This window comes from Telopea speciosissima, chromosome 10, assembly GCF_018873765.1.
Source record: "Telopea speciosissima isolate NSW1024214 ecotype Mountain lineage chromosome 10, Tspe_v1, whole genome shotgun sequence".
NCBI lineage: Eukaryota > Viridiplantae > Streptophyta > Magnoliopsida > Proteales > Proteaceae > Telopea > Telopea speciosissima.
In genome coordinates, this window is record NC_057925.1 from 59,364,855 (window position 1) to 59,382,999 (window position 18,145).

The 18,145-nt window shown below is 39.4% G+C and overlaps 1 protein-coding gene across 2 annotated transcripts in view; it reads right to left on the reverse strand.

Moving 5' to 3' along the window:
• Positions 1-479: 479 nt before the first annotated feature.
• Positions 480-18,145, reverse strand: part of LOC122642133 — a 41,178-nt gene continuing 23,512 nt past the window's right edge. Inside the window, exons 12-18 of one of the 2 annotated variants that reach the window (XM_043835553.1) lie at positions 16,019-16,182; positions 15,814-15,900; positions 13,520-13,848; positions 12,704-12,785; positions 12,389-12,528; positions 2,128-2,374; positions 480-1,159 (exon numbers count right to left, since the gene is read on the reverse strand). In XM_043835553.1, the coding sequence (XP_043691488.1) occupies positions 827-1,159; positions 2,128-2,374; positions 12,389-12,528; positions 12,704-12,785; positions 13,520-13,848; positions 15,814-15,900; positions 16,019-16,182 (1,382 nt within the window). In that variant the 3' untranslated portion in view covers positions 480-826. Of the gene's footprint in view, positions 1,160-2,127; positions 2,399-12,388; positions 12,529-12,703; positions 12,786-13,519; positions 13,849-15,813; positions 15,901-16,018; positions 16,183-18,145 lie in introns of both variants that reach the window. The other variant, XM_043835552.1, reaches the window with a different exon arrangement.

An 18,145-nucleotide genomic window follows, 5' to 3' on the forward strand; every position in this document is an offset into this window, starting at 1 on the left:
TCTTCATTCTGGTTTCACGGTGAGCAATTTTATGAGTTTTTGTTGTGTGGATTTGTTTGTTTTTTTTGTTTAGATGAAACTGTTGTGTGAATTTGATAGTTATCGGTTTAATTATAAGTTTAATTAGCGTTTTATTTTGCTGTCTTTTGATTCATTTGCTAGAATATTTCATTTGATTGAAGAACTTTTATGCTTTAGTAGAAGATTAAAGTCGGGACAGGTCAATCGGGGTCAATCGGGGCCAACCCGACTGGCAGTGGTCGGGTCAGGGTTGAGGGTTTCTTGGCCCTGCCAGGGTTGGGTCAGGGTCAGGGTTTAGGTTAAGGCCTCTAGGGTCAGGGTCAGGGTTTAGGCAGGCCCGGCCCAACCCGACCCATTGACACCCCTAATACAAACCATATAGTTGACTTAAGCAGCAGCAAATTGTAGCATTGTGGCTCCCAAACTTCTGTTTGCAGACCACATTACTCTGATCGATGTTGGCTAAATGAGTGTTGAAACTGGCATAATTGAAACTTTCCCACACTTTCCATGTAATATCTACATTCTGAGGGGGTGGGGGGCAATTGAAATGAAATTTCACAAGCCCGGATGAGGGCACACACACACAATTAGAACCTCTGTTTCCTTCATCCTCACTCATCATAAACATTGTCAAATCAGGTCTCTAAAGACATCGGAACTGCAAAACCTCTGGCAACCAGGCTGTATCCATGGTGCCTGTCACTATATCACCATGTAGCACGAAAAGGGAAAATGCAAATGGGAGGAGCTGCTACCTGCTTTGCTAGTTTGGTTTGCATAGCTTTTGGAAAGATAAGCTGCATCAGTGTCTATGAGAATGCCTCCGGCTGCTAAAATATGCCTCCCCCCTCTCTCTGCTCCTTCTCTCAATGATCCTTAAAGCCAAGGAAATGGCCCCAATGACAGCCATAGCGTAAAACGTTTTGTAGGGAACCAAAGCAAGGCCAACTACATATGAATAGTATCCAGCAAAAAGGTAGATAAAGCTCAGGCCAACTTCCTGGCCCCAGATGCCTGAAAATGCAAAAGAAAGGGAATTAAACCCAGGATTTGACCAGCATAGTCCATGGAGGATGACACCAATGCAAAGAGCAGAGTCCAAGAACCACGTAAAGCTTTCACCCATCCCAAATCTCTGCAAGAGAATGGAGATATAGTTAAGCGTTAAGCACAGGCTAAATTTGCATGAGGATGCAACATGCTTGCGTTAGAAGCTCAAAAGTGGAATGGCACACAAGTAGTGAAAATGCAAAAATCACAAGAACATTTTCTTGCCATGGCATGGCAACTAAAGTCAGTTGGGGTGAGGGAGGTGTGGAAGTCTAGTTTATGCATACAAAGATGCTAAGCAATACCAGGGACTCCTATTTCAAAATGTTCATGTCCTTGAGCATTTGAGTTAATGGGATGGGTTAATGGGATGGATTTATTCATTAAGTCATAGGGTATGCAGATAAATAGATATCATCAAACTATGTGTTGAAAAAGACACATTTTTGGCTCATTTTCCAAATAGTCGATCTCTTTCAGAACATAGAATGCAGATCAAATCCATGTTATGAAATGCAACTAATATACTGGAGTATGTTCTTCCTTTCTGAATCAGGTAATTTCGTATCTGAAAGATACAATAAGTTTTCAAAATTGACAATCCCCCCCCCCCCCCCCCTTCATTAGAGGTGTCTGCATTGGAGTACATAGACCCACGAACAAATGGATTGAATCGAATTGTAAAATAGAACGGCCAAATGGAAACATGAATGTATTGGAGAAACTAGATTAACCTAGTAATATTGCCTTTAAGTTGACATGGATTTAATAGACGTAGAGGCAAGCAGAAAAACTAGGAAAAAAGATCAAAAACACGTGAAAATTCCAGGACAAATGATTTGACCAAGTTGTGTTGAGTTCAGCAATTCAACTTGGTTTAACTGCATTGAGATACATTGATCCCAAGCCAAAATGATTTTCTGAGTTGCTTCTGGGATATACAAGAACTTGGTTTAATCGAACTCAGAAAGTGTCCTTAATCTTAAATCCTTAGTGCTTCACTGACCTTTATAGTAAACCTCACACTTTAAGAGGGAACATATAAATCCTTACCTGCAACCAAGCCAAAAGCGACGGTACAAACATGAGGGCTGCAAGGAGGTGCAACATCAGCAAGCCATGCCAATAGTTGAAGATCTCTAATTGTGTGTCACCGAAGCTTTTTGCAGTGTGTGGACTGTGAGGGAAGTTTTCCTCCAGAGGAAGAAGAGGGTTGAATCCACTGCCTGATCTGTGATTCAACTGTTCAGAAACATCATTGCCGTTGATTTTGGCATCAAACTCCTTTCTTCGAGCGTGGCTGCGAAATGAAGCCGCCAAAACACTGTTACAAAACCGGCAGTAACACTTAGGATCAACATGGTAACGGGAGCAACAGATGCATGCTAAATGTCATGAAACTTGGTACTCATTTTTTTTTTTTTTTTTTAAAGTCTACAATGTATAAAATAATCCCATTCGAGAAATATGAAAAGAAACTTGTTGTGCTACTTCCTATCTCTCATTCATAAAAGTCAAGAAATATGAAGAAAAAAAAATTCTTGTCTTAGAATTGTTCACAAACACCATAAAAATGAGTCTGAGTGACATTTCAATTATGGTGGCAAATGGAAACAGCAAGCAAGAAACCTGGAAATAATGCAAGCATAGAAAAACGAAGTGCAGAGGTCCTTTGTCCCAAGAAAATAAAGACAGGATAATGTTTATAAGGGGTCATGATTCAGAAGCACATTCTCACTCATTGAAAGGTGAGATAGAGCCCTGAATAACCAAATTTTCTTCCCCTTAGGTTTCAAGCAAGATATTAAATGATGGGCTGAAGTTTAATAGGGATGCAAGAATACAACCAACCCAAATAGTATGTACATACATCTTTATTAGGTCTGTTGTTAATATTTTTATGCAAACTTTTTCGATCTTAGAAATGGTTACACCCTTATCAGTCACCATATAATCAGAACACCAATTGACTTGTGTGGACAATTCCACTTAGTGACAATATGCTTCTTTCATGTTTCCTAATTCAGATATAATAACAAGGCAATTGAAATCAGAAAAGATTCTTTGATAACTCAGAAGTTTGACCGTCTCCGTGAGAACTATGATGCAAACAGACCGAAAGAACTAATGGTACACAGATCAGCGGTTCAGACTGATATGCAGAGGTGAGGCAGAGAGAAAATACAGCATAAAGGATACAAACTTTGAGTTGATCACAGACAGATATTTCAGTCCCCTGTAGAATGATAGATGTCAATCATCCTTACACAGGTTTAAATATCACTTTCAGGGCTCATACATGGGTTTAAATAACAATGTCAGGGCTCATTTCATTTCCCCATGCCGAAAATATTGCTGGAAACATGTTAATTTCTGTATATAACAGGCAAATAGTGGAAACATCTTAGTTGTGAAAATCATGTCCGTTTCAGAAATATAAATGGAAATTTCAGTTTCAGCCATGGGATGAAAAGTAACTTATAGGGGTTCTTTAAATAATGTTTCAAGATTCTGAAAAGTCTGGAATCTTTCTGCCTTTTCTGAAATAATTGGGGGATTTTTCACCATGATATCAATTAATTGGGGGATTTTTCACCATGATATCAATTTATTTCATATTTGGTTGAATGCTGTTTCTGAGATTTAAGATATTCAATGCAAAAGTCATTCTGGCCTACGCTTGTTTCCGGCAAAAGCACTGCCAATCATATCAACTGGAGCCAACCCCTGCAAATCCCGACTTTTTGGGCTCACACTGCCTCTGATCTGCAACATCCACGTGAGTATGACAGATCTACTTCCTCAACTGTCAAGCCACATACTCTTTGTGGGAGGTGTTGAAATATTAGAATTAGTGGCAGTTTGATCTTTCTCTTTCTTTTCTATCGGTTCTTAAGTCCTTTTATAATGTCGGTTGGTAGTAGGGGCATTACTGTCCTATTTTTTTATTATTAATAGAAGAGGGACAGACCTGCGGTAAAACATTCAGTTCTAGAAGCAGGTTCTCTCCCACCTTTGGAACTTGTGTGCTTCTCTCTTCTTCTCTTCTTTCCCTTCTTCCTTCTCTGGTCTGGTTATAGGAATCTGATGTTCTAGCATGGTATCAGAGCATCTATAATCAGATTGGAGTCCCTTCTACGATTTTTCTGCTGGTCTCTCTTTCACGATTTTCCCTTGTAGTGTGCAGCCACCTATTGCTTCTTTTATTATTAGTTAAAACCACTCCTTTCACTATTGATGGAGTGTTTTATCCCTGCCTACACTTGATTGCTGATTTGAAGATTACATCGCCTACAGCCAAGGACTGCAAAAATCGATTCCAGGCAAAACCCTGAAAATATCGATCTCCTTTGTGTGGCTGTTTTTTTTAAGTTATGCGTATTGAAGATTGTGGTGCTATGGTTCCTATTACTACTTGTAATTGATTGCACATCAGATTTCATGCCTATGCTGCGTAATTGAAGTTGGTAATATTCCTCCCCAAAATCCTGAATTCAATCTCCCCTTGGCCTGCCTTTTTCAAGTTTGTCTTCTGCCTGTGCTGCTGGTTTGTCTCTTCTTGCTCTTGTTGAAGATTCAAATACTACTGGAGTCAGTGGTTGTTGCTGCTCCTGTTTTTTCTCTTCAAGGATCGATTGCTGCTGCCTTTATTGATTTTTGAAGCAAACTTTTTACAATGGCTATACAAAGAATCCCACATATAATGTCAATGTTCAGATTACATCCATCAAACTCAAGGGGAGTTCCAATTATCTACTTTGGACCCAAGCTGTCCGTGTCTACAACTCTACATTGTGGCTGAGGACAAACTTAGCTATATTACTTCTGCTCCTCCAGCTCCAAACTCAAAGGACTACAGTACCTGGGTGTAGGAGAATGCAATTATTTTGATTTGGTAGTGGAATAACATGGAACCTGATATTGCTGCCAATGTCATGTTTCACACGACTGCTAAGGGAGTGTGGGATGACTTGAAGGAGACATATTCTCAAGAGAAGAGTATGACCCGTATTTATGATCTTTATGAGAAGCTGTTCCAATTCCAACAGTCTGACAAGTCTCTTCAGGAGTACTACAGTGCTTTTAAGGGGATTGTTGAAGAGTTGAATGTTTTTCAGTCTCTTACCACTGATATTGAAAAATTGAAGGCTTAACGGAATGAGTTTTTTGTCTCTAAATTTTTGGCTGGGTTGAATCCTAATTTGAAGGTTGTGAAGGGTCACTTCATGCTGGTGAATTGGTTCCCACTCTCAATGATACTTTAGGTTGCAGCGTATTGGCTCTCTTAGTTCCAAACCAGACACCACCCCCAAGGAAAACTTAGCATTCACTACTAGTAGAGGCCGTGGCAGAGGTCATGGTTCAGGGGAAGGACATGGTGTTGGTGGCCGTGGCTTGAATGGGCAGCATATTGACAAAGCTGCCCGGTAGTGCTCTTATTGTGGGAAATCCAATCACACTATTGAGACTTGCTGGTCTGAGCATGGAAAACCAAAATGTGCTCAACACTTGGCCAATCATACAGCTCCTGAATGGTACAGACATGGTTGCATCCAGTGATACAAAATCAGGTTCAGCCTGGGGGGAATCCTCCACCACTCTTCGTGATGAGGTTCATCAGTTGATGCGCCGCATAAAGAGTCTAGAGTCATCCATTTCCACTACTGGGGCATCTATTTCCGTTGTCACGTTGGCTCATGCATGTACACCTGCTTTTCTTTCCACCACTCCAGACCCTGGATTATTGATTCAGGGGCTTCTGCTCACATGACTAGTAAGTCATCTATTTTTAGTTCTATTTCATCTAATTCTCATACTCTACCTGTTATCCTTGCCAATGGCTCTTCTACACCAGTTACTGGGCATGGTATTGTTTGCCTTAACTCTAACCTTTCCCTTTTTATTATATGTTCCTCAATTTCCTCTTAACCCTTCTTTCAGTTAATCAACTCATTAAAAATTTGAATTGTTCAATAACATTTTTTCCTTCTCACTATCTTTTTCTTATATGTTCCTCAATTTCCCTCAAGCCTTCTTTCAGTTTGCCAACTCACTAAAAATTTGAATTGCTCAGTAACATTTTTTCCTTCTCACTGTCTTTTTCAAGATCTTCACACGAGGAAGACGATTGGTGGAGGGCGTGAGAAAGATGGCCTATATTATCTCTACGATGCTGCCCCATGTGCTTATGCTGTTGCAACTACTGCTAGTGGAGAGTCGTTGTTCCAATGGCATTGTCGGTTAGGACATTTGTCATTGTCTGCGTTAAAATTTTTATTTCTGCAGTTTAAGTCTTTAGATAGGTTAGAGTGTGAGGGCTGCAAGTTGGGTAAGCATCATCGTGCTTCTTATCCATCTCGTAATAAACCCCGTAGTCCATCTTTATTTTCTTTGGTTCATTCAGATGTGTGGGGTCCTTGTCGTGCAATTAATAGACATTGCCTTTGGTATTTTGTCACATTTGTAGACGACCATTCTAGGCTTACATGGTTATATCTTTTATAAGATCGTTCTGAATTTTTACATGTATTTCACACTTTTTTCAATGAAATAAAGACCCAGTTTAAAGCTTCCATTCAAATTTTTTGTTCTGATAATGCCTTGGAATTTGTTTAAAACAAAATTTCTTCTTTTTGTGTTGACAATGGAATGATTCACCAAACCAAATGTTCCTATACCCCCCCCCCAACAAAATGGGGTAGCGGAACGGAAAAATAGACATTTACTTGAGGTTGCCTATGCTATTATGCTTCATATGCAAGTACATAAACATTTTTTGTGTGATGTTGTTCTTACTGCTTGTTTCTTAATTAACCGAATGCCTTCTTCTGTGCTTGACGATAAGTCTCCCTTCTCTGTTTTATTTCCTGGCTTATCGACTCTTAACTTACTGCCTCGGGTTTTTGGATGTGTTTGCTTTGTTCATAATCTCCATCAACCAGGTGATAAGTTAGACCCTAGGTCAACTAAGTGTGTTTTTCTGGGTTACTCCCATACTCAGAAGGGGTATCAGTATTATGATCCCATTACTCGGAGGCAATTTGTAAGTGTTGATGTCACCTTCTTTGAAGGTACATCCTACTTCTATGATCAACCCACTTTGTCGGGAGATCCTTAGCTGCCTCTGACCCTCCACCCATTCCTATGGTTGTTCCTCTGTCTACCTCTCCACTGCAAGTGTATCGGCGCAAGAGGCATATTGGGCAGCTCCATACCGATAATATTGGCCCATCTCCATCTCTTCCTGTACCGTCCTCGATCTCTGGTGTGGATCCTAACTCACCTGCTCTTCCTGACTTACCAGCTGAACCGGATGACTTACCAGTTGCCTTTCGTAAAGGTAAACGCTCTTGCACCCAAAAATCCCTAGTTGCATATCCCATTGATTAGTTTGTGTGACTCTCCCATCTTCTATCTTGTTACCATAGTTTTGCTCACTCTCTATCTACTTATACCGTTCCTCTCACCCACATTGAGGCCCTTGCTATTCCTGCTTGGAAGAAAGCCATGGATGTGGAAATGGATGCCTTATTGACTCGTCAAACATGGGAGTTGATGGACTCACCTCCTGGTAAAGACCTGGTGAACTGTAGGTGGATGTATACTATTAAGTATCACTCCAATGGTTCTGTTGAGCGGCTTAAAGCTCGCCTGGTAGCTAAGGGATACACCCGACTTGTGGTGTTGACTACTTTAAACTTTCTCTCTTGTGGCACGATTGAATTCTGTTTGCCTTCTTATTCCTATGGCTGTAAATTTTGATTGGCCATTATTCCAGCTAGACATTAAAAATGCCTTCCTCTATGGTGACTTACTTGAAGAGGTCTATATGGAGCAACCTCCAAGGTATGTTGCTCGGGGAAAATGGTGGACGTGTGTGTAGGTTGCACAAGGCTATTTATGGGCTGAAACGGTCCCCTCGAGCGTGGTTCGAGAAGTTTAGTACTATTGTGATTGGTTATGGTTTTTCTTAGTGTTTTTCAGACTATTCAGTGTTTGTTCGTCACCAAGGAGAGAAATTGGTTGTTCTTGTTGTCTATGTAGATGACATCATTGTCTTAGGAAATGATGAGAGTGCCATTAAGAAGGCAAAGGATTATTTACAACAGCACTTTCAGACCAAAGACTTGGGCCAGCTTCATTACTTTCTTGAGATTGAGGTTATTAGAAGCAAAAAGGGGGTCAGCCTATCTCAAAGAAAGCATGTTTTAGATCTCTTGACTGATACTGATATACTTACTGCAAAACCAGTGTATATTCCTATGGATCCTAATCAAAAGTTTGGGAGTAATGATGGTGAACCTCTTAAAGATGTACACTCCTATAGGAGCTTGATTGGGAAAATAATATAATTGACTGTCACTAGGCCAGGTATAACATTTGTTGTTGGGGTTCTCAGTCAGTTCATGCAATCCCCTTGTAAGTCTCATTGGGATGCAGCTGTTCGAGTTCTTCGATATTTAAAGGATGCTCCTAGAAAGGGGCTCATTTATCATCCCAATAGACATATGGAGTTAGTTGCATACTCTGATGCAGATTGGGCAGGTTCGGCTAGTGATCGTCTGTCTACCACAGAGTATTGTACTTTTGTTGGTGGAAACCTAGTTACATGGTGAAGCAAGAAACAGACCACGGTTACCAGGTCTAGTGTTGAAGTAGAGTATAAGGCTATGGTGCATACTACTGCTGAGTTGATGTAGCTTCGGTCGTTACTTCTTGAGATGGGTTTTCCGGTTCTGACTCCTATAAAGATGTATTGTGACAATCAGGCAGCCATCTATAATGCTAGTGATCTGGTCTTTCATGAGAGGACCAAACCTATTGAAGTGTGTTATGTATATGTCTCGAATTCTTGGACCCATTTCGAAGAATGACCCGCTCCGACATTTTTGGTGGCTATCTGATGGAGGAGTATTTATGTTCTTTATCCGCTTTATTGTAAAGAGAGTAAGATTTGGGGGTTTTTGTTTTAGGGTTTCAGGGAGAGAGCAGCAGCGCCGTTTTGGGTGTTCTTGAGAGTTCTTCATCGTAACTTTCTCCGATTTACATAGTGAAACAACTTCGCTTTCGCCCGTGGATGTAGCACACCATACTGGTGTGTGAACCACGTTAAATCTCTGTGTCATCTTGCTCTGTTCTTGTTTCTTTTCGTGGTTTGGTTGGTGTTTTGCTCTAACAAAGTGGACTGCCACTTTGTTCGCAGTGCCGTTTTGAAGAAGTTGATCGAGACACCATTTGTTTCTTCGTCTGATCAGCTAGCTGATGTGTTTACCAAGTCTCTATTTGCTCCTAGTTTTCGTTCTTGTTGTAACAAGCTGAGAATGGGTGATATATATGCTCCAGCTTGAGGGGGAGTGCTGAAATATTAGAATTAGAGGCAGTTTGATCTTTCTCTTTCCTTTCTATCGGTTCTTAAGTCCTTTTATAATGTCGATTGGTTGTAGGGGCATTACTGTCCTATTTTTTATTATGTTTTTATTATTAATAGAAGAGGACAGACCTGCGGAAAAACATTCAGTTCTAACCGCAGGTTCTCTCCCACCTTTGGAACTTGTGTGCTTCTTCTCTTTTTTCCCTTCTTCCTTCTCTGGTCTGGTTATAGGAATCTGATACTCTAACAGGAGGCAAATAGGTCCTTGACTATACTGTGATAGACAGTTGATCTGAGACGTCACCCCCAACCTCACCTTGATCCTCATATCCAGGCTAACAAAGCAATGCCATTATGTGCTGGCACAAGGAGACTGCCAATGCGGTCAGATTGTGCTAGCACATAATGGAATTCTCCTTGTGCCCAAAGCATCTTACGGTAAAAAAAACAATGTGCCAGAGGCCCAAGAACTTTTAAAAACATTAGTGTCTTTTCCAACTTCAAATTTCAATAAATTCCATTTTATGGGGTGGAATTGATGATGAACTTCCTTCCTTTCTTTTTCTCCTTTTAAAGTCAATGGTTTTGGTCTTATGGATTACAAGTTTAATGTCAATGCTTTGGTGAGCTTTGCTCGACCTAATTTATCTCTCATCAGACTGAGCTGAGTTGGGCTATAGACTGATTTATCTCTTTCCAAAAATTAAATTATATTCTTCAAAAAATTAAACCGAAAAATATGAACAAAATTATCAAAATATTATAAAATTTCATTTCGGTCACCAAATAAAAATGATTTTCAAAACGAGATTTGCAACTAAGGCTCTGTTTGTTTCGGTGTTGAAAATTTTCACTTAAAAAAAAATTAGATTTAAAATTTTAAATGTTGGAAAGTGTTGCAACATTTGCTTTTTTTATGGAAACAAACATTAGAAAACTTTTCAACATGTAAAATTTTACATATATGAAGTAAAATTTGTCGTGGAAAATTTTCACACCGAAACAAACAGAGCCAAGGGAAAATATTGCAAAAGGTTGAAGAAATGCAATAATGTTTCAGGAAATAAATAACCCCAAATTTTTGAGATTGCTCAAAACAAGCAGTCATTAGTAGCTGATTACGCTCGTGTGAATGGAAACTCAGGCCTATGGTTTCCTCCTTAGCATAAATTTCAATGATTGGGAACTGCCACAGATGAAATTCTTCTACATCTTCTCCAGGACATACCATTACATCAGGGCCAGCATGATAGAAGCGTGTGGACTTAAACAACTTGGTATTTTCTCTGTCAAATCTTGTATTGAAGCCTAAGAAGTTCCACATATGCCTGATTTTCACTTAGTTTGATTTTGATAAAGGGCATCCCCATGAAAATAATTCTTTCTATGGACTACTGCCAAGAATTGCATCCTTAATATTGATCCCTCAACTTGTACTGACTCTCTCCCAAAATGTCTACCTTCCCTGCTTAAGAGTTGCTGAATCTGTCTGACTGTTTAAAACCTAGTAATTGATTGTCCATACTCCTTTGAGTGTAGGGGAGCTCTTTTCGAGGGGACTGGGACAAACTGGGTCATGCCTTCTTTTTCCCATGCTTTTATGGATATGAAAAGATCAGAGACTATCTAGGAGAGGGAAAAAACTCTGGAATTGAACTTTGACTTGAAAGGAATAAGAAAGCATTTCAAAAGCATGCTGAACCAGCCTCAAGAGTTGTTGCCACAGCTAAAGACGTTCATTCTTTGGACATCTATTTGTATATTGTATAGAGTTTTCATGTTCATAACTTATACTGGAAGACAGGAAATAATTTTAATTCCAGCAGGTTATTTTTTTGTATGGCTTCTTCTTTGATGTCTTGCAAAGCATAGAGGGCCTTTAGTCAAATTATCTTTGCCTTGTCAAAAAAATTCAAGAAATAATACAATATGTGCACACAAACACAGTAAGGAAAGAAAATGATTGGAGGCAGTAATTCACATATAAAAGATTCCCCAATCATACCTAAAGTATTGCACAATAAACAAAGTAAACTTTCAATAGCACAATCCAGACTTAAGCACAACAGAGTCTCCCCAACCATGGTGACTCCTTGGAATTCATTCTCAGCTCAACCGCACATATTGTACAAGATGATTATAGGAAATTCACTGCTTATATTTTTCTAGGGGCTAAGCAATATAACACAATTAGCCAACAGGAATCCTGACTGTTTTTTAGCAGACTGGACTTGGCCCAAATGACTCGGTATCAGAAACAAACAGGTTCCCTGTTAAAACCCGTTAACGCTCTTGCCACTTTTGTTCACAAACCAGGTCTTAGTGGACAAAATAATCCTCTTTCTAATCCCCAAATTCCCATAGACAGTTTCTTCAGATCTGCACCTATTTTCTTCACTAAACACTGACATGTAATAAACCTTTAATAGGGTCTATAAGTACGGAATCTAAGTAACCAAAATTTTCAAAATAAGATCATTACAAAACATAATGAGATTTTAACTAGAAAATTTATGCTTTTATGAGGTTCCCTACCTCATTTCATTTTCATAATTTTCACCCTTAACAAGTAATATAAAACGACTTCAGTTTGAAGGTAAAGGGCACCCCAGACCTGTAAAACAGTCTGGGTACCCAGATATAAGAACAACATAGGCAACATTTCCTCGCTGTATAAGTATATTAACCCTGCTACGAACCTGATGCTACTTGTTTTGTCCCCCTTTTCCTCATACCACTACACTAGAACCCACCAACACTTGTTTTGTGCCAGCAAATCAGAACAAGGTTGTAATTAAGTCAGTTGTGGGTTGCACACCCGAGCATTGTCCTTCATGCTTCAATACCAGAACGGGCACATTGCGACTGCTACTTACAAGCCATGAGAGCATTACAAATTTACAATAGTGCAAAACAACGAAACGGTAGGCATTTAAGGCATACCTGCAGAGAGCAGTATGACAATTTAAAGCATGAGATAGAAGCAATATGAGCAGACCCAATGCCGGATGAACAAAACACACCAAAGCAGAGGCAACAAGTGCCGTAACAAGAGTTGTATTGCCTCTGAGAATCCGCAATGCCTGTTTCATAAGAATAGGATGGATGAGCAAAGAAAACAAGAACCGGGTGATCAAGTTTAAGCTTCAACTACAGAACACGCATACAAGCTAGAGAAAAATACACACAAGTTCCTAACAGAAATACGTAACAAGTAGAGCTACAATTATCCACAAGAATTTCAGATAAAGAGTTTACCTTAAATGAAAGGAAACTGGAGAAAAGCCTAAGGAATCGATGGGGAAATGTAAAATGGAAATTTTCATCCCACACTTGCCACCTGCAAAATATTACCACGTGCTTCACCAGACAGGAGGAGTAATCTGTAATAATCCCTACTTATAAATCTCAACAAACTGAGTTAAACTCAATTTGCATGTCAGCCTCAGCTCCAGCTAACTTGGTTTGTTTGGATTGGGAATAAATTAGGCTCAGCTCATTTAGATATTTTAATATTCAAAAATAAAACTTCAACATTTGATGCTTGATGCTAATGCTGCGTTTTCTTAGAACCTTCATCTTGGACCATGGGTTGAATAGAACCAAAATAACTAAAGCCAAAGCAAGCAAAGAGTCCATAATTGTCACCAACCTGAGCTCCACAAAGCACAAGCTCAGATTGACCATTTTTTTGTTTTCTTGGATATGGATTTTGATCAACCATCATTTGATGTAACCTGAAGGATCTGGCAGTGGGAAAAAAGAGCCCAAAACCCCACTGCCCCCATAACAGGTCGGTAACATGATTATCTACACCACCCACCCCTAGTCAATGACATAAAATCAGTTCAATATCAACCAAGTACTGTGAATCAGTGAATGAAACATCATCCGCCTATAAATAGGGGCATGCATTTATAATTTCATTATGTCCAGAAAAATTACCATATTTTCATGTTTTCAAAAAAAAAAAAGAGCAATTTAGGGCAACTGAGGCACTGAAGTTCTACCAGTTGTTTCGAGGACAACATAAAAGATAGAAAAGAACAGAGACTTATGAAGGGTGTTACTCACCGTATCTTGATGAAAACATGTAGAATGGCAACCAAATATAGGACAAATTGGGAGATTAAAATCAGCATGATGACAGTTCCATTTGCAAATGAATAGCAAATTATGGAAACGATAACGAAGCTGGTTAGTGGAGGGAATGGCTGCGAAGTAAGCAGGGAGATGAACAAGGAAATCAAAATGGGTACTACAGCTAGAAGCAGAAAGGACGATGGCATTCTCAAATTGGATTCCACAGCTTCCAGCAAGGAGGGAAGAGGCAAATCCAGCTCCCAAGCACGTGCTTGTCGCATCAAAGCAAAAAATATAACAGCTATCGAAAAACCAACCATCTGCATGAAAGAAAACCAGTAACATGAAAAGTCAACCATCAATAACTTATCAAGGAAAAAAAAAGTTAATCACAAATTCTTCAAGCTTTAAATGTTACACCATTTAGGAAAGCAATCATACTCTAAATATGCATGTAACATGAAGCAAGTTACCATTCAACCAAAAGGTGAAGTTGATTAAGATGTAACTAGATTTCACTTTTTCTAATGGATAATGACTCTGTTAGAAGAAGCAAAAGAGAACGATGCGAGAAAGTTGTGAATGAATTACCCACTCAGGAAAAAACAATAACACTGTACAACTTCTGTCACTGTTCTGTCAACCTACCAGCTGCCCCTGTACTCTGTTCTGCCACTGTACAACTGCCATCTGTATGCTATACTGCATTACTGTCCACCACTGTGTAATCCATCACTGCACAAGTCTGTCACTGAGTATGAGTGTGTTGATCCTGATGTGGCTTGCATTTGTCATACAGTCGGAGGAAAATGCACGTTGGCACCATCAGTTCATGAGTGGACTCGATCGTGGTATTAGCCATTAGGATGGCCTGAGGGGGTCCCCACTTTGTAGTTTGTACTCATGTATTTGCACTTTTGCAGACAGTATTGTATTGTTGGGACTTAGATGTCTATATTATATGTACGTTGTACTATTTCATAAATAACAACCAATATGTTTCTTCATTCATGATGCATTGTTTATTTGTTTTAGTTGCCCTTTCTGTCTTCTAGCACTAAAACAATGTGCAGAATAGGCAATATTACACAAAGTATACAATAGGATTCGGCGTATACTGCCAACCAAGGGTGCAAATCCAAACCACCACTTTGTGTGACTATTCATGCAATATGAAGGTTTAAATATGTTTATGTATGCTAAAATAAGGTTTCCTTGAAGTATCGGAGCCTAATATGGCCGTTCCCCCACCCCCCCCTCCGCCGGAAATGGCCAACTGAACAGTCTAGCAAAAAATGCACTGTTTCACCCATTTTGGTGTGTTTCGGTCTTTTCGGTCTGACCGAAATGCAAGTTTTTAAACCATGATTATACCTTTAACACAAAACTTTAAGGGAATTTTGAATTTGCAATAATCTTATACTTCCTGTGACTCCATAATGGCAGTTTCGGAATTCCAAAAATAACATAATGTTCCAGAAACATGTAGGCTTCTGTGATTATACCTTTAACACAAAACTTGAGGGTTTTGTGAATCTGCAATAATCTTATACTTCCTGTGACTCCATAATGGCAGTTTCGGAATTCCAAAAATAAAGTAAAACATAATGTTCCAGAAACATGTAGGTTTCTAGAAACTATTAAGGATATTTTGAAATTTACCTACCTCAGTGTATAATAAAGTGCACATTGAGGACTGAATTCAAAACCCCCATCGTGATCTGGCACAATTATGGTGATGTTCGGCCAAATTCCACTTGGGAGCGTGGAGGCTAGTGGGATGACACATGTTCAAGATAGAGTTTATGTTTATTGAAATATTAATAAAGACACTATGATTTTTCCAATATTAGAATGTACTCTTATTTTAGTGCCTGGCGGCAGTAGTCATCTCAAAGCTCAACTTTCACCAGGAAGAGAATTTATGCATTTAATATGAGAAACTTACCCGGTTATGGACCAAATGTCATAAATTTAAAAGTGAACATGGAGAACTGAATAAAAATTATAGATGGTAAAAGACAAGGAATGAATCTAAAAGATGAAATCTTTTTGGATGATTATCACCCATTTAGGGGGATTCACACATAAAGGAACAACAAATCAAGTACAAGAGTTTGTTGTTTTAGAAATTAGAAAATGAATCTTCAGAAAGAGGCTTTGATTCCCTAGAGTAAATATTGCAGGAAAAGTTGCTGAAAGTATAAGGTACGAAAATTAGAAATAAAACTTGCAACTGAAAAGGCTGATACAGTATTTGCAGTACGGCTGTTATAAATTATCACCTGTGAATAGTATAAAAGCAGAAATCTGCTGGCTGAAGCACTGACAGAGACAGCAGCAGTGATTTTGTATGAACAATGTGGATCTACCTGAAATATAAAGGCCTCAACCAGTTAAGAAATAACAATATAATTTAAGCAGTAGCAATAAAGTCTAACTGATTTCTTGCAAGTATTTTATTCTTATGACCACCCAGTGACTTCATACCAGCAACAAAACAGTAGTCCTGTCAGACCCTTGAGTTGAATCCCAAAATGCTGGTGCAGAATCCACAACAATTGTCTCAGAATACAAATTTGGAATTATGTGAAGATCCAATGTTGTATCCCAAGCAAATGCTACAGGTGGGAAACAACGCAGTTTGCAGAGCTCTGCAGTACCAAAAAAGAGATATCATTAGCACAAAACCAGAGATTGTAGAATGGAAGGGGGAATAAGAAAAAAGAACTACCAGAAACATAATATAATACAGTTGAAACTTGAAGGTGCATGAGAGACCTCATGTTGACTCAGCCTTTGATACGTAATTCAAAAGAAAGAGTGAAAATTATGCGCGCACCCCCTGTACTTTGCCTGAAGTACTAATCAACCCGAAGTTTCAAAAATCGCACTTGTACACCCCCTGTAGTTTTCAAAAAATACAAAATTAACAGTCCGTTAGCCAGAGCATGTTAAGTGATGACATGGGTGCTAAAGTGGACATGAAATGTCTGTTTTACCCTTAGATACCCACTAACCTAAGCAGTGGGTGAAGAGATTCCCCCTTCTTCCATCTCCTTCCCAAAGTTCTTCCCTTGTTCTTCCGCTCTTGAGGTTTCTCTTCCGCGTGCAAGAGCTCCGTCCTCTTTGGGCATGGAATCCCAACTCCTTCTCCGCCCACTTCTATGTAAAATTCGCGGTATGAGTGTTGAGAGCAATGAAGTCCTTAGGAAAGGTAGAACAGAGGCCATCAGAATCTGTCGTTTCTATTGCTTTTTGTTTCCCTCCAAATCTTGAACCTTCCGAACAACACCTCCAAAATCGTTTTTTCTTCTTTCTTGAGTTGCTTCATTCTTTCATTGATTCTGTCTCCTCAAGAGATCACAGAACCCATCATCATCTTCTGGATTTTCCCTGTATAACCATTCTCCCACTTACATTACTGATTACACTGGGCATCTCATTCGTTTTCTCCTGTTAATGTGTCACCTATTCTGTGAGTAAATGAACTAATTAATCAACACTTCTCTATCTATTTATCTATATCTTCATTATCTCTCACTTTCCAAGGGTTTTTTGTTTGTAATCTTGGCATTTCAGCCGGACTCGGTTTGGGTGGAAGGTAATTGAGATGGCTTCTGTTGGAACAGATAAAGGGAATTCGGTTGTAGATGGTACTGGTAGTGACTCCGACACTCAGTCTCCCTCCTCCTCCTTTTCCGGTAATGGTCTCTAATCCTTGCCCCAAATAAAAACGGAAGAGAAACCTCAAGAGCGGAAGAACAAGGGAAGAGATTTGGGAAGGAGGATGGAAGAAGGGGGAATCTCTTCACCCACTGCTTAGGTTAGTGGGTATCTAAAGGTAAAACAGACATTTCATGTCCACTTTAGCACCCACGTCATCACTTAACATGCTTTGGCTAATGGACTGTCAATTTTGTATTTTTTTAAAACTACAGGGGGTGTACGATTTATGAAACTTCAGGTTGATTCATAGTTATCAAGGCATCGCCAAGGCGTCGCCGTGTCGCCATGGCGTCCAGGCTCCTTGGTCGCCTTGGACGCCTTGGGCTCCATGGCAGGCGCCTTGCCACCATGGCGGTGTTGCCTTGAATTTTGACCCTCTAAAACGCGGTAACTATGGGTTGATTAAAAATATCAAACATAACATCAACCCTAAGAAGAAAATGGTACGGAAAACAGAAACTTTACATGATAGGACTCTGCATTCTAATTTCTAGATTTACCTACTCATATCCCAGCAATTAATGCCAGAAAACTTAAATTCAAAATAATGTCAAAGACATGCCTCAATGACCATTGAAAAACTAATTCAATTATATAACAACTACCGATTCAAGAAAGCCTTTGAAAATATGTAGAAGCATGTCCATTACAAGTTTGGTGAATGCAATTCCTTTTATTTTCCATATGCACTGTATCTTAACAAATTGGTTGGGAAATTCATATTGGTGAAAGTGGCTTCCCAATTGGTCAGAGATTTTCTTGGGATTGATCCAATCATGAAAGCAAGCACTGCTAAGTGGGTGTGCTACTCCAAAGGTATTGGTGGCTTTAGAAATAGGCCCATCAGCCCATGCATCTCATGAACAAGACCCTGCTTGGTAAATGACT